We start from the raw sequence: 25251 nt of genomic DNA on the forward strand, positions 1-25251 counted from the left end.
GAGCTACAGAAATGTAACTGAGATCTATAAAAGAGAGAACTTTTGCTACAGGAAAGCAAGAATATATGTAGAATAGGTTCATGCTTCAGTCTTGTGGGTTGTTTTGGGTGATTTTCTGTATTTCAGACAAGGTCAGTTAGCACGTATGTGAGGAAAACTAGATTATCAACTGAACTAAATTTTAGCAGTTGGTGTGAAATTCTGATCTTTTGAACAGTTGCCTCTTAAATGATAGAGAATTCCTTGCTGATGTCCACTTCTCAAGTCCTGTTCACTGAAATGAAATATGTGGAATGGAGAGTCTGTTAAGGACTTCTGTGCCTGATTGTGCCCAAACATTTAACAAATTCAGTCTTCACGGTGTCATGAAATCAACTTTGCTTTGTAAGCCAATACCATAGAGTCCTCTTGGAAGCAGCCAAGGTACAGCCATGAATGACAATGACTATGTGTTACAGAATTTTTCCTAAGATTGAGAATAAAGATGACTGCCCTTGTAGGGGAAGACTAATTGTATAAACAGTAAAGCAGAGACGTTGCTACCTTTCTGTCTTGGGTTACATTTCCATAAGATGCAGCAAGTATCTCACTTGTCAAAAGGAAGATGTTCAATTTCCTACCCCAGCGTTTTTTTCTAACTCTCTGGTACTGCCTTGTGCCTCATGACTCTCTGGTGTTTGTCATGTTCTTCTTCATGAGTTAATCTAATCTACTAATCCACTGAAACAAACAATGACAAAATGGGTAGACTTTTGCCAGCTGTATCAGTGAGCTAAAATCAGCTCATTAAGAGGGTCAGATGAGGAAAGGTTGAAGTGACACCTCCCCTTTTTAGCAAGAGTGAGCTATTATTTCATTACCAAGCAGTCAATTTTGTAGTTGTACATTAAATGACTTAGAGATGAAACTTAATTTTATTAATCACTGATATTGATAGGGAGTCCGTTCTGCTAATCCCATTAGTCACTCAGTGATGGTCTGTTCTTTCTGTCTTCATCAACTATGTTGTACAAAAGCTACAGGAGAGAATTCTCTAGCATGTTACCTAGCATAGTAATTCTGTGGATAATTTCAAAAGAACTTAAAAACTGTATTGGAAAAGCCCTTTCTTCCTTTTTAAGTCTTGTGGAGAGGAAGGATTTTTTTTTTTCAAAAGTCTAAATATGATTAGGTAGCATATGTTAGGCTTGAGAAGCCTAAAATGGAGAAAAATACTTCTGTAGCTGCTCTAATTCTGTGAAAATAGTTTTAGATTTCCTACATGTTTACAATTATATTGGTACTGTTAGATGCTACAAAAGTAGCTTCCTTTTGAATTAATGCAATATACCCTGCATTACTGTAAGGAAAACTTTGAGGTCTCAGAACAGAAATAGGTGATTAATTACCTAGGTAATTAAAGCAGTATCAGGAGGAAGAACTCTTGTAGTGCAATATGGTCTTGTTTAGAGTCATTAAGAAAAATCCTAGACCTTGTTCAGAGGCTAATAAAAACAGATTAGCAAATAGAAAAAAGAAATTCACTGTAGTTTTTTTGTTTTATAAATACTATCCCAAACCAGATTTTTTTTATACTTTAAGCCCTATTATGTGCTTGGTGTTGTGTGTTCTGCTTGTTTGCAGCAGTGTTCTGTTGTCTCAAATAATACCATTAACTTCAGAGGCATGCAATTGCTTGGATATATTTGAAACAAGCTTGTAGCAGTCTTTTGGGTGGAAGGCAGGAGATAGCAGAATGAGGAAGGGTTGCACTTAAGTTTCCATTAGAACACCTTTACAGTTTTCCTTCCTCTTTCTATCAAAGCTCAGATGTTCTGAGAAATCTTTGGACATCTTTTCTTATTGGCAGTTGTAGTTCACGTTGTATTTGTAATCTGAAAGACATACAATCATTCAAAATTCCTTCATTCACTTAAGTATTTTTAATAGATTAGACAGAATGTTTGATAAGTGATTCTGTGTGTTCTTTAATATGTTTGATTATAGTATACTCTTCTTACTGTGTGCATCTTCCTTTCCTTGTATTCTGTCCTGAACTCCCCACTCCCAGATTCCTTTGCCTACACTACATATTGCTCTTTTCCAATTTTCGGATGTCAGGAGTATGCACAACCACAAAAACCTGTAAAAGATCTATTTTCTATTGACTGAAACTATGAAACCTATGCAAAGTGGTTAGTGGGTAAGATAACTCTTTACACTTAATATATTGCATGAGTGTGTAAACTTTGTTAAGACTTGCCTTTCATATATGAAAATGTAGTATTTGGCATTTAGGTTTATGTTTCAGGTGTAATTTGTGTGGAAATAATGTTTGTTAACTTGTAAAGTCATCCACTTCTCATGGACGAGAAGTGTGTTTGGGACAGGGTCATGTCACTAGGTTCACTGTGTTTTTGCAGAGCAAACTTTACTTCTGCACTTGTTTTAAATATAGGTACCTACAAGCTTCATTAAGCTGTTCAGGGAAGTGTACTTTGTAACTATACATGATAAGTATTGTAGTTTTATTAAATCAGAAGTTAATAGGAGAGTCTCAGTAACTTTGAGTATCTAGCATCACCTACCACAGGTAGCAGTCTTGCTCTTCTCAGTTTTAACTTCTGAAGGTTGATGGCAGTGCTCTTCAAGACAGGTTTTTACAAGCTCATTTATTTTTACATTGCAAGAAGGTTTAGTACTTGTTTAACGGCAAGTAAGTTCACTGGTGGTGTGCTTTCCTTATCTGGGAGGAAAACTGAATTTCTTCCATACTTGTTTTCTCCACACACATGCAAACTTCTGTCTCCCATTAGACCTTTTGATAATTTCTTTAAGGTGACTCAGCCTTTTTAAAAATACAGAGCCAAAAAGGAAGAATTACATGTAGTGTACTATACGTAACTTTTCATGACTTTTGAGATTATTTAGGGGTTTTTTTGCATCCTTGTGTACAGTTTATCTCCATTTTCAGTAGAGGATCAGTTGTGTTAAATAGGCAGTTTTCAGAGAATGAATTTGTCTTTTCAGCTTATCAGAGTAATTATCACTTGAATCTAGGCTTTGGGGATGAAAAATGACATGCTTCAAAATTTAAAATGTTTAAATAATCATAGATTCAAGTTGGTAAACTATTAAGAATAGCTTTTATGACTCTGGAGACTTAGTAATACAAGAATTGGCTCAAAATTCTGTTGACTTGAAGGCATTTGTGTAAAGCTTGTTACAATAAGAGTAATTGATAAATGATGCTGCACATCTCTATTTAGATGTTTTTAAAAAACTAATTTTAAAAACCTTTTTATTTTTTAAAAAATAATAATTTTTTTTTTCTTCCTTTCCCTTAGTCTCAGACTATGAACTACGTAGGACAACTTGCAGGACAAGTCCTGGTTACTGTGAAGGAGCTGTACAAAGGCATTAATCAGGCAACCCTTTCAGGATGCATTGATGTCATTGTGGTACGGCAACAGGATGGTACATACCAATGTTCTCCTTTTCATGTCCGATTTGGGAAGCTTGGTGTATTGCGCTCTAAAGAAAAAGTGGTAAGTTCAGAAAGTGGGCCAAACCAAAGTTTTTAATACCAATGCATTCCTTTTTTCCCCCCCTCTTCCTTCCTTCCCAACCCCCACATACCCAGTTAGCAGGCCAATTTAGTACAAAGCAGTTTCGCATATATATTCTGTGGAGTGACAGTTTTGGAATGCAAAACAGAACTTCCTGTGGTAGTCTAAGGGCTCTGCAAAAAAAAAAAAAAAAAAAAAAAAAAAAAAGGAACAATACAAACATACAAACTTCACAGTCTTTACATGGCTATTTATTTTCTTATTTAAGTATGCTGGAAAGGAAATGCTTATTGCCATTTAACTGAGGCTTGATATTACAAGCAACTATTTTTGGAATGTCTGGAGGACAAATAGAGCATATCTTAAGGGTTGGTGACCTAGCATAAATAGTACTCCTTGTTAGCTTCAAAGCTGATTTGCAGTAGAAATGCAGTTATTAATATCCGTAAGCAAATAAAAACTGTGACTGAAGCTTCATTCGTATGTGGGCATATTTGACAGAGAACCTGGTATAGTAATTCCCTGTCCAGCCAGTCTGAAACTGTGGCACTACCTGAGATTGTCCTGCCGTCCCCTTTCCATAGGCTTTAGTACTCATGCCTAGGGAGTGAGTTGGATAGGGTTGTATATTGGGCTGAAAAATGGACCTACTGTGTGTGTGGGATGGGACTTTGCATTACTGTCAGTAGGGAATACTGTGTATGGCAGTATTGCCTGGGGATGTGCTACGAAAGGATGGACTGATTTAAACAGATCATAAAATCTTAAGATTATATGCTGCTTTTCTAAGAAGTGAAAGGACGCTGCAGGAAACTGCCTCCATTTTTATATTTTGGTGGTAAAAGGAGAATAAAGTGCAACTAAAAGAACAGTTATATTGGGACCTTTTTGTTAATAGTCCATACTGGGAGTTACATGCATTAAAGTTGCAAGTTAATCATAGTAACACAGGCTAGCTGCAGTTTCCTTGTTTCATTTTTTTGTTTTGATCTTCCACTTGCTAGTACTTTTCTTTATGTGCACACCAATGACAGATTTGATTTTCCTTAACAATTCTGCAACTGAATACATTACAGTTTTTTTGGCAAGGTATGAGAGAGGTGATGTAGCTGTACTTCTGATGTCTAAGCAAGTGAGATATACATACAACAGCAATGATATGAAACTTGAGCTTGCTGGATGTCTTCAATTACACTTCTGAGAAGCTGAACCAAATTTGAGAGGATTTCAGCTTCGGGGTACCTCTAAAAAGCTGTTGAATAGTAGAAACATCTGCTCTTGGTACCTGCTGTACTAGGCTGTCAATGTGCTTCTCAGCTTTTGCTTGAGTGGATGGGTGCTGCTTCTTGCTCCCTTCATCCTTGGAGTTGCCATTCTGCATTTGACTGTTCTTTTAGTAGTCAATTGCATGTTTATTGCTGTGTTGTGTATGCATTTTTCACTGGCATGTCATGAGGCTAGGATCAATTGGTAGTCTCAAGATGTATGGGAACACAAAATATGCATATCTGTGCTTCAACTCTATACTTAAGATACATACTGAAGTCTCCAGAAACCAGTGTGAGGTATAGGTACTAAAAGTACAGATATTTGTCTATCTAAATCGACATAAAGAAAGGGTTGAAAAAAAGAAACATTAAGGTAAATTTTTTTAAAAAAACCCTTCTGATAGTGAGTTGGAAATTCAAGAAAGTATTTTAAGAATAAACTGTGTTCAGTAGTGAAATAAGTACGTTTTTCATATCAAAACCTTTCAGTTCTTGTGGGGAAAAAGAAAAGCTGCTATCTTAAGCATTTGGGTATAGTCCCCAGGCATGTTTGCTTAATCTTCCTGTAATTTATCATCCTCTATGGTTGGGTTTCTAATGTGGCTAATGGTTTTATTCTCATAAATGGGCAAATAACAGAGTGGATTACGATACATGAATACTGTCTTTCTTAGCTCTGTAGTGGTGTTTGGGGTTTTTGTTGTGTGTTTTTTTTTCTTGGCAGTATGTGCTAATCTTAAAATTAGTTCTCTTTCCTTTTTGACTGGCCATTTCATGTCATGATACCTAACTATAAATATAGGTGTTTGTATCACAGTGCTAGATGTATGGCTTAGGGTTTAATTTTTTGTTTTGTATTGGCAGGAAACTAGAATTTGAGTAATGTACATATTGGATCTCTCATAGCAATTACAGTATTTAACTTGGTCTCCTTTTGACAGAAGTGTTTAACCTATATATAATCTGAAATGCCATTGGCATTTTCTGCAGCAAGGCAAGTCCATTGTGTTTCTGTCTGACATGTATTAAATTATTTTTAATTAGCTAGGCTAAATGCAGATGTACAGAAAAGCAGATTTACTGAAAAATATTGGAATTTTATCTGAATACTGAACACAGTTTGCTTGGAAAAATTTGAAATGGAACTTAACTGGATGCCCAAGGTTTCACAAAGAGGAAAAAGTAAAATAACTGTATTTTGGTTTTTGAAAGGCTTTTTTTTTTTTTTTTTTTTCCATTTTTCCTTTATTTCATACATGTGGGGAAGGGTAATCTCTCCCACCTGTACAATGTAATCTAAGTTAAAGTATCTTTCTATAAGAACAAAACCATTCTTCATCTGACAAAAGCACTGTGATTGCAGAAGGGTTGTGGTCCTATGTCATATCCTCATAAATTCATGAGAAGGAAAATCTGAAACATTAACTGAGTTGCAGAAGTAATTGTGGCAAATCTCTATCCCTTTGAAGCAAAGCCTGTCTCCAGGAGGCTTCCTGTTTGTTGTCCTGAACTCCTGGTACTCGGGACTCAGATTTATACCAGGCCCCACTTCAGGCTGAGCTTTAAACATATGAACAGTCTCAATTAATCTTCAGGGAAATAAAGACTAGATCAACGAATATTATTTATGCTTCTAGCTCTCCAAATTAATTGAACAAGATTCAGTCTTTAGATGTTCTTTAATTTTTTTCCTATTTTTCTTGTAGGTGTTAGGTTCTCTGCTAGGAACATGATATATTTTGCAGGTTAACAAAATAAAGAACATTGCTTTTTGAAATGTCTCTTATAACGGAGTGAGGACAATGAGACGCGATTATACAATGGAACAAAGTTTACTGTCAGAGCTGAGTGGGCCTTGAGGTCAGTGCTTTCCTCTATGACGAATTATTTACATTAAATTGTCTCTTTCTGCAGATTGATATAGAAATTAATGGCGATGCTGTTGATCTTCATATGAAACTGGGTGACAATGGAGAAGCTTTCTTTGTACAAGAAACTGAGGAGGAAAATGTAAGAGCTTTGTGTGCAGTATTAACAGAGTAGTGTGTTAAAAATGCTTAACATAATGTTGTCAATATTGTAACTTTTATGAAAGCTACATTTTCTGTGACTGAACCTTAACATCACTTTCATATGCCACCAAGATGCTTGGTGCTTTGCACAGTCCTACCAGTGATAAAAAATTAACTATTTTTTAAAATTAGAGCATCACTTGAAAGATTTGTTGGATTTTTTACTTTATTTTGGTATATTCATTCTTGTTGACTGCAGTTACATAAACTGCAGTGCCTTATAATAATTTTTGCCTTAAGTTCTTATAGCTTGTGCTACTGACCTCTGTACTAATAAAGGTTGTCTGTTTTGGCATGTTTTTAATTTTTCTTACAGTTTTTAGCATAGTTTTTCACAATTTTATATATGAAACTTCCACTAGTTAACAGTATCTTCCTTGACTTGAGAATATATCCTGTACTATAATACAGTAATTAAATTTCCCAAGAACCTGTTGCAACTGGAAGCTAATGAGCCTCTGAAAAACGGGAATAATAGTTCATTTTTAGTCTGATTTCCTAAGCATGTGGGACCTATACAGTCATAGTATTTGTCAGTCCTGAGCTTTGGTTTTGCTTGCTTTTGAATCTGTTGGCATTTTTTAACAAGACAGAAGGAAAGAAGTTCTAAATACAAAGTTCGAAAAGGTTTAATGAAAATAGCCCATTAAAGGAGAGAGGGAAAAAAAAGTCTCCGTGAAGTAAAAGATGAAGTGTTAATTTCCTGTTGTTTATTAGGAGTCAGACTTTCAAGGAAATGAGCTTCATCCACTTTATAGTTTATGCTGCTTGTTTACTGTGAGTAAGCTGTCATCTTGAAAGGAGTTAAATATAATTTAAAGCGGAAGGAGAATTTAAGCATTGAGACCCCAGATGATAACATTTAAGAGAAAGGAAGGTTGTGTTCTGTTTTAGCATACACCATGATTAAAATCAAACCTGAAAGCAATTTTTTATAGATATAGGCTGTGTCAGCCATTGGTGGGAACTGATCAGTCTTAAGACTTTTCAGAAAGCAAGGGTGATAACCACTACTGTTGTTCCCAGCACAGTGTTTTAAAGGAGCTATTGCACTTGCTTAGTATGTTTTAATTTATAACGAGTGCCTTATCTGTGTATAATGTGTTTCAGAAAGCTGGTACTTCATGCCAAAACTATAGATCGAGTTAGCTACAAAGCAGAGGACTGAGTTGGTTTTAGTGCTTTCATAATTTATTTTTTTCTCAGTATTTCTGCTACTGATCAGTTTGTCCTTGTGGTCACTTCTTGAAGCTATGCTTAAGGTATAAATGATAAAGCTCTCCTAGAGTTCTCGATGGATTCAGAAAAGTTCTTTCAATTGGTCAATTTTTCACATCTGGACTTTCAGAAGTAATACCACACACTTCAATTCACATAAATCAGGACTACTATAATGTAACTTTTAGGCATCATTTTTCAGCCAGTTTTCTTCTAACCTTTCCTCTGGTTTTTGGTGGATTTTTTTGTTTGTTTGTTTTTTTATTATTTTGTCTTGCTATTCTGGATTTATTGTCATTAATTGTATAGAATATTAAATTTTAGGTGCTATCATTTTATTTGGAGGTTTTTTACAATGCAAAATCTGTATCAGTGCAGTATAAAGCTGTTTTTTGTTCTCCTTTCTCCACTTCTCTCTACTTTACAATTACTGGGATAAAACGTAGTCTGTAACTCTTAACTCAGTGGAGAAATTTAATTTAATATTAAATATTATCAGTTCAGGCTTTGAAGACATCAAAAGTAGTATCAGTGCTCTGGCTGTTTCTGATCACAGTGTAGTTCCTGACTAATCTGTGTAAGAGTCCTGTAAAATAACAGTCGTCTTGTAATTAGTTCTATTCTTACCATGAAATTAAGCTCTGTAACTTTTTCTCCTTGCTATGCAGATTCCATTCTCTATTTTTGTTCCGCTTTGTCCTTTCGCGGTGTTTCTTTCAATCTCGGTGTCAGTATCTTTAAATTTCTTGTTACAATGCAAATAAACCCCAGGCAGTCCATTGATTAAGCTTTGCCTTCATTTGAATTGTTCCTTCATAAGGCAGTGAGTTGTAATTAATAGAGAGTTGGTTGGTTGTTGGTTTTAGCGAGTAAATTATATTCACGGTTTTCTTTTTGAAAGATACTTTATATAAGTAATTTCTGACATGGATGACGAGACTGAACGCATCTTCACCAGTTTTGTGGGTAACGCTGAACAGGGAGGGGAGGTAGACAGGCCAGAAAAAGAGCCAACTTGTTGATCCAGTCTCCCAGTTGGTGAAGATTTGCACAAGGTTTAACTAAGATAAATGTGAAGTCTTGCATCTGGGTTGGAAGAACTCCACACAGCAGTACAGGCTGGGGTCTGACTGGATGAAATGCATCTCTACTGTAAAGGCCAGCAGTGTGCCTTGGCAGCAGTGAAGGCAAGTGTGTCCTAGGCAGCATCGGCAGGAGTAGAGCCAGCAGATGGAGGCATGTGGGATTGTCCCACTCAGCCTAGTATATGTTAGACCAAACCTGGAATGCAGTTGTGGTCTCCCCAGTTCAGGAGTGACATGGAAAATTGGAAGGAGTCTAGTAGAGAGCCACCAAGGTGATCAGAGGGTTGGAGAAGTTGAAATAAGAAGGAAGGTTGCTGGAAATGATTGTGTTCAGCCTAGAGAAGAGAAGACTCAGAGGGATCTAACCACAGTCTTACAGTACCTACAGGTAGTTACAGAGCAGATGGAGGCATTCTCTTCACGAGGATGCCTGGTGAATGGGACAAAGGGGAAAATTCCAGCTGGATATAAGAAAAATCTTTTGCTACGAGAACAATATAACACAGGAATGGGTTGTCTAGAGAGGTGGTAGACACTCCCTCACTGGAGATACTCAGCCTTTGCCTTGGATAACCTAACCTGAGGCCCTACTTTAAACAGAAGATTGGACCAGATATTCTCCAGATGTCCCTTCTAACCTACACCTTTCTGTGAAATTGTTTCAAAATAAGGAGACAGCAGTGGATCTAATTAGCCTATTAACACATTTACTAAGCCTGGATAGAACTGATGTGCACAAGAGCAGATAATTTTGAAAACATTCTACTGACTGGGTATTTGTTTTGCTAGCAAAATCAATTACGTATGTCTGAAACGGTAAGAATACTAGCATTCATTTCTCTGAACTTTTTGTAATCCTTCCAGTGAACGTGGTTCTTTTCTGGATATCAGCTTCATACCACTGGGCTGTTACATGGTTTTGTGTCTAAGTATAGATGCAGGGATTAATCTGTAGCTGACAACTATCCTGTATGCACAAAACATAGTAAAAAATATAGTCTGTTCTTTATTTTCTTTTTTGGCTTAGGAAAAAGTTCCTGCATATTTGGCAACATCTCCAATACCCACTGAAGACCAGTTTTTTAAAGATACTGACAATCATTTGAAATCAGGTGAAAATGAGAGGACATGTGCAAACTCAGAAATTCCACACACTGTGGAAACAGAGACTGTATTCACACCAGGTTCTGTGAAGAAGAAAAAAAGAAGAAGAAAGAAATACAAACAAGATAGCAGGAAGGAAGATCAGATCTCTTCTACTGGGACGGAAGAGATTTTTGAAATGGAAATAAGCTCAGATGATGAAAAAAGTGTTCAACCCTTAAGGTAAGCTATCAGATACTTGCTGACTGCTTTCATTGTTATCACTGAACATTGAAAATGTAACTTGTACCTTTCCTCTGTGCTAGCAGTGCATAAGTTTCAATAGGCTTTGGGTAGGCTTTTCCTCAAACAGAACTCCAAACCATTATCTTCCACCTCTTTACAGAATCTTTCAAGTTTGGCCATTTTATTATGAATATAAAATCCAATTAAGGCCATTCTGGTAAAGAAGTGTTGCCATCATCTTCTAGAGTGTTTGGTAAACTCTACATAAACTGCAGTGTGGAATGCCTGTAGTACACCACATCTGAATTTGAGTTCTCTGTATCTTCCAAGTTTACTTTGGTAACAGAAAACTACGTAAGTTAATGATCCTTCACATTAGAAAAGAGAATTCCTTACATCTGTGTAGTCATAAAGGAGCGGGAAAAAATCAGTCAGGAATTTTGAAGTAGATAAACTGTTAGCAAAGTGGAGCTTGTGGTAAAGTGGTAGCACGTACTAATAAGCTGAAGAAGCTTATATGAGTAATAGGAAAGATTATAGTAATAGAAGAAAGCTATCAAGCATATAAATGCTTAAAATCCGGGAAAGGCGGCCTCATCAGTTTTATGTGGAAGTTTCTTAGGCTGCTTAACAAAAGAAGCGGGCGTAGTTTTTAGACAAAGCTAGCTGCTTTGTTGGACAGCATTACTGTTAAATGTAGTACTGTCTGAATAAATTAAAGATCTGGTCTGGGAATTGAAAGAATGTTTTGCTATAAAAGAATAAAGTATAACTGAAAAAACTCCTTCAGTGTGGGTCTTTGAGGGTGTCTCAACTTCAGTAAGTATGGATCAAAGAAGTTAATGCAACAGGAAAACATGAATACAAACTGTTATCACACCTGTGACCAACAAAATACAACAAACAAAATTAGGATTTTAAAGTGTTTTCTAGAATGTCTGTGGCTTTCTTAGTTCATTTGCCTTATTTTTTTACTGTCATGACAATGAATTGTCATTTAGGTACTCATCTGTTTAAGTCTGGGAATTGGCATTTTGTTTAATTTGAGATTTTTCCTGTTTTTTCCAGTTTAAGAAAAACAAGATCTTTGTTCAGTCTTCAGTGTGAGGGTATTAAGACAGTAACTTGTCATAGTGAAACCATGAAAAATAAAAACAAGCATCAAGTACAGGAAGAAAGAAAATAGAACCCATGAATTGTTATTTCTTTAGTTAATTATTTATTACAAATGTATGAAGAATTTAGGAATGTCAGGCCAATAATGGCTTTTTTCATTCAGTGTTTAGAATTCAAATTGCTGTTGTATCAATTATCTTAGTTTGACTAGAGATGAATAAAAAATTGAAGGCTTGATTGAAATGTCAGATGTTTAGTCATTGCTGAACAGACCACGGTGCGTTCAAAGGTTACTCTGGTTTTATTTTTTGTATCCTTTAGAATGAAATATTGAAAAAGCTTTTTATTTGGAAACCACATTTTTTTACATATATATAAACAAAGAGCAGTAGAAATGAACTCTCGGATTGTTACGATGTGGAAGGAAGAAAATTTGTAAAAGAAAGCTGTTTTCTTGTGAATAGCAAGTATAAGTGCAGGATGGAAAAATACATTGCAGTAATGGAAGCCCAGAGACAGTAGGTTATCTGATAGTGGAGTTCATATACAGTTATTCCAGTGGGCTACTAAGGGACGAAATAAAATGCCTTGTTATAGGCGTACACTGCTTTCTTCCCACCTAAAGATATGGTTGTGAAAAAGTGTAAGCTTTCTTTTCACATCCTGTGGGCATGTAAGGTGATAACAGCAGGTTTGTTTTTGTTATAAATGTGTGGCTCTGGAGAAAGAAGAAAATAAAGAAACATAACTAACTTGTTAGACACCACTTTAGATTTCAAAGTGAAACTGGGAAGTGAAAAGGGAGGCTGATGTTCCAACAGGAAGGTCAAAAATTCAGCCGCAGGTACCAGTATGTAATGTCTTACCTGGTGCTGTTCTTGTAAAGTGGAAAACAAACTGTTTCCTGTTCTTGGGAAAATCCAGCTTTCTTTAAAACACATCCTTTGTATTTTCTGGCTGTGATTTAGATACATTAATAGTGCTTAACTTACCTAAAATAATACCAGGAGGACTGAGATTACAGTGTGTACAACTCAGAAATAGGGGGCATTATTTCTGCAGTGCTAAGATGTTAAAGAGTTAAAGTAGTTATCTGTCTCTAAAATCTTACGTATTTATTTAGACCATGTATGAAGTGGATAAGGATTAGAAGTGGTAGCACTGTTTATAAATGTTGCAAAATAAATTAGAGTTGGTAGTGCAACTTATAAATTCAAGATAATGCATACTGATTTTCCTCTTTGTTTCAGTAATCTTTGACTGCATTTTGATTTTTAGCATTCAGATTTATTCATTTATGGATGAAATTTGATATTTTTGTTTTGTTTTGTTTTTTCTTTTGTTTATACTTCATATGAAATAACTTGATCACTAATTTCCAGTGAATAAAATCTGTTCAGTACCATCTGTGTGTCATCTTGCCCCCCTCTGAAGTCATAATGTTGAGGACCTCTGATTTTTTTTTGCGTGTGTTTATTTAGTTGTTCAATAATACCTTTTTCCTTTTTTGGAGATACTTAGCACTGCATACAGACAAAGACAGCACGAAACATCTTTGTGTCACGGTTAGCTTGGTTTATGAATACCGAGGATGTACAGTCTGTAGCTCTCAAGTCAAGCTGTTACCATCAAGTTTCATAAGAGTACTACTACTGAATGAGAAGTGGAGATATTAAGATGTTTGTAGAGTCCTGTATTTAACGCAGTCTAGACTGTCTTCCAAGTGAAAGACTTGTGCAAATTAGGTAGATCACTGTAACTGCTTATGGTCTAATGGGCTGTTTTGCATAGGCATGTAAATTCTAAATATTTATGTATTTTAGTAGATAATAAAATCTTTTTTTTCTCTATCCGTAAGAGAAATTAGCATTAGTGTTCCAAAACAGGTCCAGTGCAACAGTGTTGAAAATAGAAGAAAAATGCTTTTTTCTTTCATAATAATGTCTTAAAGTAATTTCTAATGCATTTTACACTCAAAGTCCAGGCTTATCTTCCTTGTAGTCTATCCACTGTATAGCCATGAAGCCCTTGATCTAACCTCAAAACAAGTTAGTTGTATCCTGAGGATAGCTATTAATTCCATTAAATTCAGAGAGCTGTAAAAAGATCTGAAGTACTTATGATGGTGATATTTAAAAGGGACTTCTGTGTAAAATATAGTGCATGCCTACTCAGTAGGTCTTGCTGTTGATTGGTTGGCAGTTTTTTTTGCTATAGACACTTGAGTAGAGTTCCCAGTGCAAAACAAACCCCACTGTTTAGAAAAGTACAGCACTTTAGCTACTTAATTGTAGTTCATGTTAATTTGTAAACTGTTGGGTAAATTGTGAGGCTAATGCATATTCCTATTTTCTGACTGGTTTTAAATTGTGAAATGTGCAGTGTAAACTGCGTTGTCAAAACTACCTTTTCTATTTAATTTTTCCAGTGATTCTAACATTTACATAATAACGGTTATGTGTAAATTTTTATGTTCATCTTTGGGGTTTGCTAATACTAGCTAGCTGTATAGAGTAATATCATTTATGCTATTGTGGCTTTTTTAATATTAAATTACTATGTGTTGGAGTAGTAGATTTTTAAACTTGCAGTATTTTCAAGTATTAATAATAGTTTTCATATACATTTTAAGTTACATAAAGGTGTGTTGCGAAGAAGGAATTTATGAAGCTATACACTCCTTTCTTTGAATCTTGAGTTTTGAATAATATATAAGTAAATTTTCTAACTGAATTGATACTGACGATTTCTTATAGCTGACTTAATGTCCCGTGTATCTCCACAGAGGTTCCTCAAATTCATCACCAAAGGGTGAAGAACAAAAAGAATCTTTGATCTATCACTCGAAGGATCATTACCCCTTATCTGATGGAGACTGGTCCCCTCTGGAGAAGTAAGTCACTTTGTAATGTTATCATATATATAATGATTAATAATTAAAAAAATATTAATTGCTGTTTCATTCATTTTTTCCCCCTGAGCTGTAAAACTATCAGACATGCCCAACTTTTGTGGTACCAAATGCAGCATTTGATACTTACTTTGACTTTGTAATGGCCGCCTTCTCCACTGTATGTATGAAACACAATTTGTGGCTTTTTTTTTATCCCACTCCAATAAAACCCAACAACTTTCTTACTAAAATTCACTAGTAAAGAAAGAAAATACAGTTAATAAAATTTCTTTAGATTGGGAAGTGTGTGGAAAATAAATATGTTCTCTGTGATTCACCCTAGCATAAACGACACTTGATGTGCCATAAAGCAATGTTGAATATGTAAGTTAGCTTTTGCCAGGTGAAGAAACACAAATTACTGGAGGTAAGGCTAGGTCCTAAACTTGAATCATATTCTACTTCAGAACAGATTTGTGTTACTGGAATTGTGGTATCTCTGGTTATTCAGAGATACCAGAAACAGTATGAGCTGATGGTGGGTTCTTACAAATGGCATAGTACAGCTCGCCAGTTTTCAGTTACAGTGACTAGTACGCTTCTGTTTATACGTTCAAGCTCTTCAATTTCTGATGTTCATGCTACTATATTCCTCTTGCATTCCATTTCTAGATTTTTCAAGGTTCACCCTTTGGGTTTCACTACTAATACTGATTTCTGTTTGCATAAAGAAAGCATTCTGTCCCTATGCAGTATTACTTGAGGTAAATTTCATACTTTTCCTGAACATTGGACATAAGGAAGGACAAATATATATAGTATATAGCATGCTGAGCAGTATCTCGATTCATTTTAATACTTCGAGTGTATAGTTTTACCGCTGTTCAGTTTGACTAAGAAAACTGCCTCACAGCAGATACATTCAGTGTCAGTGAGGATTACTGGTCAGCCTTTGTGAGATACCCATTGTTGCATGTCAGCTGCTCAGTGCACAGGTGCCTGTTCTTCTGTATCAATAGGTGGTAGTGCAGAACAGAAGAGATTAAGCTTCAGAAAATACTTTTTGAAGTGTATGTAATCTCTCTGCTTTGAGTTTTTCCAAAGCTGTGGCCTCAGTAGAGTCTGAATGTGTAACACCATGCTTGGAGCCTGCTCATTCCCCCAGTCCGTAGCTTGTTAATGAACAGAAGCAGTTGGACAGGAAATCCCATTATCATTCCTTTTCATGTTTTGGGGTGACAACCACATCCTCAATTGTACTTGGTGATGTGTAGCCTTCAAATGTTCCCTAGACGTTTGTGGTTGTGACTGAAAAGTAGTCACAGTGTTTGACCCTGAGGACTGACTCGGTGTTGTATGGGTTGTATCACACAGATAATGGCAGCACAGAGGCTGATACTCCTTTTGAGTTTATAAAACTCAACAGAGACTACCAGGCTATATCTTGGATATATGATTCATGTCTCTCTTCTTGTTTACATATTTAGGAGATAGTCTGCTTTTAACAACTTGTTTGTGCATCATGTGAGATGCCTAGGCTCCTTATAGTTTTGGTTCTTTTTTTTTTTTAGTAAGAAGCTATCCAGTACACATTGCAGTGCAACACAGAAATTGGCAATTTTCTTTTCCTTCTTTGGGGAGCTGGGGGGTGGGGATTGTCTCTCACATGAACCATCAAGAAGAAGATAAATTTTGCATGAAATTATTTCTCCTAAGCCACCAAAGAAAGATTTTTTTATAATGTAGCCATCGTAACGTGAAAGAGAAATGGTAGGTTTTAATAACCTCCTTTCTGGAGATCTGGAAAAGCTAATTGACTTTTAGTTGAGGTTGGTTGTCTTGCTCTTCAGAACCCTTGCAGGGAGCTAAGGGAAGATAATAGCCTAAGTCTTTTCAATGAGGACACTTCTGCTTGTCCGATTCACTGTAATAAAACTAAGAAACATAGCGATCAACTGTTGGATACCTGATACCATCAATATTCTGTCTGTTTTAACAGCAATACTAGCATGATTAAATCATTAGTACAAGCATGTACCTTTTGACTAAAGACTTCTCCCTGAGAATGACAATGGAAAACTTAGGTTCAGGACTTAGGTTCTCAAAGTCCTGAAGTATTAAATCTTTTGCAGGTACTGCTGAATATTAATAAGAATTAGGCTTAGAAACAGGTTAATGTCTGTATGGCTTCCAGTTGACTTGTGTTATAGGTGGATTTGGCATGTAGAGAAAATGAGTTCATATTCTTCCTTTTGAAGGTTCCATTGAAAACAAATATGTACATGTATTTTCATCGATCTGTTACTTTAAATAAGCCCTCCTAACAGTACAGAAAATGTAATTTCTGTAGGAAATTGTTACAGGAGAACTGAGGGAGGAAATCTCTAAATGGGTTCATTTTTGTGTTCCTGATGATAAAGGTTGGAAGCTGACAGTGACATGAGTCATCACTGTAGACATGTTTAAACTTCCTTCTGTCTTGGATTTTGTGGTGTCTGTTTGAGTAATATGAGGGATTCTTACTGTCTGGATTGTGATCTGATCTGTGTACTGTCTGTTTTTACAGTCTGAATTGTGATCAGTTTAGCCTTGTGTGATACTGCAAAACCCTGGCTCCACGAACCTCCAGAAAGTTTTCAGATGTGATGCTGCATTAGATAACTACTTGTTGCAGGAATTTTGTAAGGGGGAGGGAATTCCACACATTGAATACCTGTAGGGGTTACTGTAAAATTTCAGTGTTATGTCATAGAACAGCCCAAGTTAGGAGGGACCTTGAAAGATCACCTGGTCCAGCCTTTTGTGGGAAAGGGAGACCAGATGAGATATCTTGCATCCCAAGCAGTCACAAATTGAAAATATCCTGTGATGGGGACCACTTTCCTGGGAAGGCTGTTCTGGTGAATGATTGTTCTCACTGTAAAAGATCTCTTAAATCAGGATGAAGCCTTTCGCAGTGCAACAAGTGCAGAGCCCTGGACCTGGGGTGGCATAACCAAAGAGCCCAGTACGGGCTCGGATGCGTGTGGCTGGGCAGCAGCCTTGCTGAAAGGGCCCAGGGCTCCTGTGGACGGCAAGCTGAACGTGAGTCAGCAGAGCACCGCTGCAGCACCAAAGGCGGATTGGGTCCAGGGCTGCATCTGGAGGGGTGTTACTAGCAGACATGGAGATGTGATCATCCCATTACACTCAACACTGGTCAGTCCACATCTGGAGTGCTGTGTCCAGTTCCTGTACTTAAAATTCAAAATCAAATATTGAGGATTTCATATGTGTATATACATACATATATATATAAACCCCAAACAAACCAGAATACACTGTGAATGTCAAAGTGTAAAAAGAGCATTTCAATAATAGACAGTATAATTGCCCTGTTCAAGAAAGAAGAGGTTTGGATCTGTCCCAACACTAAATGCTACTTTAAAATAACCTGTTGTGTTTCCTGTCCTTGCTAAGATCATAAGAGCAAAATTATTTTGAAATAATACCTTTCTAGCATTTTGCAGAGAGTTTTTTTCCAGCTTAAAAATAGTCTTGGCTAAAGCAAATTTCAGAGGTCTGTTTCGGATTTATGGATAATAACCACTATAGGAAAAACAGGATGGATTTTGAAAAGTCATATAGACCAAACACATCTGAAGGAAGTTTTCAAGTGATCTCCCCTCTCCAAAGTTACCTTGTTTATATTGGTTTTGCTGCATTGGGAATTGGTGTTGGTTTTGTGCGTTTGTGAGTTCGGTTTGCAGGACTTCAATTACTCAAGTCTTGGCATAGCAAGCTTAAATGCTATATTTTTACAGAGGAAAAGAACTTGAAGCTAATTTCTGTCTTACTTTTAGATTGAACTGTGTTGTTGTGTTCTGTTTTGTTTGAAAAATGGAGCATGGGCTGAGGGGAGAGCTATACCTACACTGCAGACAGAGTGTAGGAATCTGTTTAGGGTGATGGCTATGTAAGTCCTTTAATGTGATTTTGGTTTTAACCTAATTCTCAGTCTGAAAACCCTGCTGGGCTTCTTGCCATGTTGCTGTATAATTGAAGCCCTGTTAAGCTGTAGAAAAGTCTTAACAAAGTAGCTGCACAACAAACGCATTTTAAACACTGTAGCTTTCTCTTTTTCTTTTTTTTTCTTTTTTTTTTTTTTTTCTTAATTGTTGATTTGCTAGCCCTTTCTCTGAGCCAGTCTGCCCTAAAAGTGATTCAGAACTGGAAGTTAAACCTGCTGAGAGCTTGTTGAGATCTGAATCTCACATGGAATGGACGTGGGGAGGATTCCCAGAATCAACCAAGGTAAACTTATTGTCGGCTCTGACTTTGTGAACTGAGATTTGACGTATCTCAAATTGTGTCCTAAGACTGGAAATCTGCCGCGGTTCTTGAGAAGGATTCAGCTGAAATGGGGAAGTAGCGCCCCCTTGTGGCTGGAAGATAGTAGAATATGTTATGTTCAAAAGCTGGTCAACAATGTAATTTCAGAAAACCTAACAGTAGAAGTCTGAAATTTTAAAATTTTTAGTTAGAAACCGAAGAAAGAAACTTGAGAAATTAATTTCCTTTATTATAGGCTAAGTTCTAGTTCATTCCAGAGGAATTTTAGCCTTGATAGAGTAAATTTGGTATCTAACAGGACAGCTGGTGACAGAAGCCCTGGTATGTCCACATTTATCCTTTTTTCTTGCTCAGGTTTAGTCAAGTCAGCATTTCCTCTATGCCAGTTTCTTTACTGAACTTGTAAATAAGCTAGTATGAAGCTTCTGTTGCAGGGGACTTTGCTAATAAGGTGCGGCATGTTTTATGTTGCTAAAATACATGTTTAAATTCTTACCTGGTATATTTGTGACCAGAATTTTACCATGAGTACAAATTCAATGTTTAGACCAGAATAAAACAAATGTGAAGTGAAAGGATTAACCAGTCTTGTTTTTCAGATAAGCAAGAAAGAGAAACTGGAACATCTCAGAACAGCTACCATTACTCCATCAGAGAAGACTCATTTTAGGGTCATTCTCAGCTCTGATGAAGTTGAAGATGATGATGATGTGAAAGATTCTGTCTGCACAGTACTGAAACCTGAGCCAAGAACTCATCCTCTGCTTAAGCAGATGGATGTTAAAGATTCTCTTGCTTCTGCAATCATAGAACCGCAAGATCCATTGCCATTAGATGCTGATCATCATTCCAGGCTGTTGGTGGACCCGTTACCAGAAACAAAGCCAACAACAAAAATGGACTCTCCTTCAAAAAAGAAAGGTATATAATAAAGCTGTTGATTTTCTCCTTCAGTGTGGTCTACCAAATTTGAGGCCGTAGTGGAAGTAGTATAAAAGTGTCTATTCCATTTTTTCTATTTAAAGTCTTACCTGTCTAAAAGTATATTTAAACTCTTGCATTTATAAAAGCTACAAGTAAGTATGAGTCTCTTACATTCACATTTCTCTTTAATGCATCTGGATAGCATCATCTTAATAATCTTATTTGTTAAAATTAATAGGGGTGCACAAGCGAAGTCATCATCAAGGACCTGATGATATTTACTTGGAGGACCTAAAAGCTTTGGAACCTGAAGTTGCAGCACTATATTTTCCCAAAAGGTAATTTTGAATTAAAGTTCTTTGGAACTAGGGTTATTTTGCAGTTGCACTGTCTGAGTTATTATATGTATGATTAGGTGTTTATGAACCAGTTCTGAAAAAAAAGTATTGGACTTCAGGTTTCTAGGCTTTTGTGGAGTAATTAGTACTGATGTCACTGTGAGAATCTGTTTTTAATTTGACAAGAAACACATTGAAAGATCACATGGGAGGTCATTACTGAGAGTTGTCATCTTTGTGGAACATGTATGTTCTGCAGATACAGAGGTGGGATAAGTTTAAACTGCGTGCTTCTTTTGCACCATACTGTATTGTGCCATATTGCTAGCTCCAGATAAGCACACGTCAGCTTGTTTTTTGCATGACCTGTACATCCCTTCCAACTTTTTTTTTTTTTAGTATCAAAAAAGACCAACAAAAAAAATCCCACCAGGTCATCCTGCAAGGCAGCTCAGTCTCAAAATTCACTTTATTTTTAAATCAAATCAAAGCATTTTATACTCCTAAAATATTCTCCAGAAGAATAACTGTGTAGAAGACTTTGTAAAAATACAGCTTAATAAGAAGAGACTATTGGTTTATGTTAAAACTAAAATTGTAAACTTTTCTGTGCTTACTGATTACATTACTTGGGATGAAACTAATAACTCTAACCTTAGATGATAATGTGGTATTTTTTTACTTAAGAGGATACTTTTCCTTTCTACTGTACTTTTTCCAAACACAGTGTTCTAAAAACATCAAGCAGTGTTCTCTTTCCTTTTAGTCTTGTTCTAGAGCGTTCTGGTAAAGACTGAAGAGCATAGTGGTGTTCTGCAAAAACAGAATGTAGAGGATCTTTTCCTCATTTAAATCCAATTGTGTTGCAGGCAAGAGAAACGTAATTATTTTCCTGGAAACTGTCAGTCTGCCAGTATTATGAAGGGTTGGGGGGGGGTGTGTTTGTGGCTGGTTTTTGTTTGTTTTGTTTTAAGTCTATGTTGTAATTTGATGTAGTACTTAAAAGAAATGCAACAGCAAGATGACTTTTTTGACTAATCTTATAGTGTGTGTCCTGTAACCTAAAATTTATACGTTTTTTGCAAGTGAAATACTTATGGAAAATGTGGACTTCTTCTCTTCAGCGATTCTGATCCAGGCTTCAGGCAGTGGACAGAGTCAGACACCCTTTCCGGTTCCCAGTCACCCCAATCAGTAGGAAGTGCTGCCGCTGATAGCGGTATAGAGTGCATGTCTGATTCTGCTATGGACTTGCCTGATGTTACACTTTCACTTTGTGGGGGTCTCAATGAAAATGGAGAGATTTCTAAAGGTATGTGAAAGACTAAATCATAAACAGTAATAAAGCTCAGGCAGCTAAACAGATGAAGTGGCTTGAATGCTCTGATTTCCACTGTGCTATGCTTTGGCTTACTATTATGCTTATATTGAGAAAAAGGAATGGATAATCTGTCATTTTCTGAAAACCTGAAGCATTTACCAAGCAGAGATAGCAGAATTTAACCTTAAATTAATCAAGACACTTGGATGTCTTGAGAAACTTTGTCTGCTTTTTCTTACTACATATTGCTTATCCAACCAGCCACTCTTGTTTCTGGCTGCAATTACTTGCTTAGTCCTATATAAATCTTCACAATTCATATTCTTTCCAGTTGCCTGATATTTTTTCTTTTTCAGTTTTATTTTCTGTTTTGTTTTTTGTTGTTTGGTTGGGTTTTTTTAAGCAATGAAAAAACTTTGGACTGCCTTTTCTCCTGCTGTATTTTTCCTATCCTAAATTTTTGTTAACCTTTAGATTTGCACCAGCAGATTCTTCTCTCTTCATGCTCTAGTTAGTTGTAATATTGAAGCTATATGCATTTTTGAGGGAGCACACAGTCTTCATGAACATGTCCTGCAGCTTTTTTAGTATTACTCTTTTAATGGTCATCGTGTCCCTAATGAACAGCACTCCTGGTGACATGGTGGTAGTATTGGATTTGATTTGAAAAAAAAATGTCTTCCTTGCAAGGGTTTTACACTAAATCATGAATTTCTGCAAACTTGTCCCTAGTCACGAAAATGCTATTAGTAGTCAGTGATTAAAAAAACCTGAAAAGCTGACAGCATCCTTCTCGCTTCCCTTTTAGTGTAGTATGTAGGCCCCTTACCTGTCATAATAATTTTTAAAGAAAACTTGGACAAGCATAACTCTTTTTTCCAGACTGCATGCTGAATTAGTTCCTACTTCCTTTGTATCTTCCCTCTTCTGATTTCTTAATTCTCATTAATGTGGCTATTGAAGTGGTGTGAGGCTTTCCCTGTTACTGAGGAGGCAGTCACAAGACTCTTGACAGGTAGGCCATACTGGCTTATCTTGAGTGATCCTGCCAGATCAGCGAAGACTCTGAAATGACAGAAAGCATTTTCCTAGATACAAAATAATTGGACATATTGGGACTTTATATTATTATTTCTAATTAAAATATGCTTCTATTACAGAAAAATTCATGGAACATATTATTACTTATCATGAATTTGCTGAAAACCCTGGACTCATAGACAATCCTAATTTGGTAATAAGGATTTATAACAGGTAAGTTCTCTATATTGTGTAATTAGGTCATAGAAGATCTCTTTTAAAATCTACCCTTTAAAGTGACTGTATTTCTCAGCTTCTACTGGAATTTGTGTTTTTGATAGATCTGTTTCTCGGTCTCAAAGAGAATGATTTTGAACTGAAGATTTGCATTAAATTTAGCTTTAACTGAAGTGAGACTTTCTTTCAGTAGTTACCACTGATAATGAATTGTATATATTAAAATAACTCTGCTTGCAGAAAACTTTTAATATTAGTTTTTGGCAGCAAATAAATATTTTCTTCAAGAAAAGGGCAGTTTGCACACTGATACTTATCTACCTCTAGTTGTATTTTGTAATATCTTATCAATAACATGTCTTAAAACAGGTATTATAACTGGGCATTGGCTGCTCCAATGATTCTGAGCTTGCAGGTGTTTCAGAAGAGTTTGCCTAAGGTAAATAGATACATGGATATGTTTTTTTGAAGATTTTGTATGTAGTAACACATGATTATTTTGTTTTTCCATACAAATTAAAAACATGCCTAACTTTTCAGGCTACTGTTGAGTCTTGGGTCAAAGAAAAGATGCCAAAGAAGTCTGGAAGGTGGTGGTTCTGGCGCAAGAGAGAAAGCATGACTAAACAGGTAACTGAGACCTATTTTCATATTTGTTGTTGTTCACCTTTCTGTAGCTGTTGAAAGATGAACGAATTGCAGTCTGTCAGAAGTGCCTCAGAATGCGGCTCATATAGCTGTGTCACTGATTGCCAGCTGAGTTACTCAGCATTGTAGTAGTTGTGGCTGCTTCTGTATATTTAGTCTTAAATACCACATCTTTATTTGCTGTTACTAGTTGCTTCAGCAAAATTTATTGTGTTCAACTGTTGCACAGTGTTCTTAAAATTCTTCCTTGTAAGCCATAAGCAGTTTTCAGGGGTTCTCTTCAGTCACTGCAGTATGTTTTAGGAATGTATACACAAATAAATGAGGTGCTGTGCTGCATAATAGATGTTGTGCTGAGGGCACCCCATTTTAGACTAAATTAGGCACATACTCAAGGCTTAAGAAACTTTAAATTTATTACTTCCCCCCCAAAAAATGAATTTTATAAACTTAGAGGTTGCCAGCTCCTTTAATGATAAGTTTGTCATGTTAAACTAGCAGTTCTCAACGTCTGGCATGCAGAATTTTGTTTCCTGAAATAATAAAAAGCTTTAACGGATGATCTCTTCATAAGCATCCTTTTTTTAAATAATTTACGGAATAAGAATAAGCAATTCTGAGACTTACTATAGTTTATATACTACATTGATAGCTATTTGCTTAAGTGCAAACTATGAATTCACTTGGATCAGTTTAAAATGCTTAAAATGTCAATATGTTTTTTATTATTACATTGCTTTAGATACCAGAGGCAAAAGAGGGGAAAACTGAGACACAAAGAGCAAATGAACTTCCAGCAACCATAAAAGAGCAAGTTAATAGTAGGTGTGTTCCTGTCTGAAGACTGTTTTGTGGACTGAATAGTGTCTGGGGTATTTTTGGTTGGTTTTATTTTTTTAATGAAGAATTCAGTAGGAATTTTACTGTGGGAAGAACTTTCCTCTGCGGAACCAGATGTGTTTAGCAAACAGTTCAGCAAAATAATGTGGCAGCAAACACTGTAGGAACTACAAATACACTACAATTATTTCTTAAATCCTACTGTGTTTACTTCTTAAATAATCACATAACTGACAGAACAACAAACATATATATGGTAACCTTTAGTAATGGGCCACTGCTCTGTAAATATTATTGTTTCTGAGATAATGTTTGTCATTCTTATTTTGTTTTATCTTGTTTTTTGTAAAAGCCTAATTTTGTATGCATGACTTAAACCATGTACAATTTTTTGTAATGTTAAGTAGTTGAAACAATAAAATAATATTAATTACAGTGCACAAGTTGGCCAAAATTATGGTTAACAACTAGCACAAAACTGTCCCAATCCAGGTAATTTATTATTCATATTCTCCCATGATTTTGTGAAGATACTTGTAAATGTTATTGGTGTCTTAAAGGTTTAAAAACATATATTTATTGATGGAGTACTTTAGAGAGATTAAATGCTGCTTTTAACCTTGAAATCTCTGATTAGCAGAAAAATAAGTCCAAATAAAGTTAAAAGGTGAGATACTCCACTAACTTACCACCCACATCTTAAATTATGTAGTAACTGTGGCAGCTTGTTAAAAAAACCAAAAACCACTGTTACTCATTCAGTGTCCTTTTTCATCTGCAGTTTACCTAATTCATCAACACAGTATTAGTGACCACTTGACACTGTGTCTTTACTAAACCCACTGTGTACGGAGCCAGCTAGTAGTAATAACGTTTAGAGCTCCACCAATACTAGCATACATTACAAGTCTTACTTGCTTATTGGCATATGCTGAGTTTATCTGGGCATTCGATAGACCATGGATTTTGTTAGTCTATGCTATCAGGCTAGCAGCAAATCCTCAACATAAGCCAAAATTACTCTTGCCTAAGAATCTTACACCATTAAAGAAGGATTTTCTG

The 25251-nt window shown here is 36.0% G+C and overlaps 1 protein-coding gene across 8 annotated transcripts in view; it reads left to right on the plus strand.

Annotated features, from left to right (window-relative positions):
* The window catches only part of LPIN2 (lipin 2), a 47153-nt gene that overhangs the window by 11539 nt on the left and 10363 nt on the right, over positions 1 to 25251 (plus strand). For 4 of the 8 annotated variants that reach the window (XM_040588848.1, XM_040588856.1, XM_040588847.1 and 1 more), the window contains exons 2-13: positions 3327 to 3527; positions 6731 to 6826; positions 10219 to 10517; positions 14422 to 14529; positions 18699 to 18822; positions 19461 to 19782; positions 20024 to 20123; positions 21248 to 21435; positions 22605 to 22698; positions 23071 to 23140; positions 23242 to 23331; positions 24092 to 24174. In XM_040588848.1, the coding sequence (XP_040444782.1) occupies positions 3336 to 3527; positions 6731 to 6826; positions 10219 to 10517; positions 14422 to 14529; positions 18699 to 18822; positions 19461 to 19782; positions 20024 to 20123; positions 21248 to 21435; positions 22605 to 22698; positions 23071 to 23140; positions 23242 to 23331; positions 24092 to 24174 (1766 nt within the window). In that variant the 5' untranslated portion in view covers positions 3327 to 3335. Of the gene's footprint in view, positions 1 to 217; positions 424 to 2050; positions 2183 to 3326; positions 3528 to 6730; positions 6827 to 10218; positions 10518 to 14421; positions 14530 to 18698; positions 18823 to 19460; positions 19783 to 20023; positions 20124 to 21247; positions 21436 to 22604; positions 22699 to 23070; positions 23141 to 23241; positions 23332 to 24091; positions 24175 to 25251 lie in introns of those variants that run through there. The other 4 variants (XM_040588849.1, XM_040588852.1, XM_040588853.1 and 1 more) reach the window with 4 other exon arrangements.

The sequence above is a fragment of the Falco naumanni genome, chromosome 3 (genome assembly GCF_017639655.2).
Source record: "Falco naumanni isolate bFalNau1 chromosome 3, bFalNau1.pat, whole genome shotgun sequence".
In the NCBI taxonomy this organism is placed as follows: Eukaryota; Metazoa; Chordata; class Aves; order Falconiformes; family Falconidae; genus Falco; species Falco naumanni.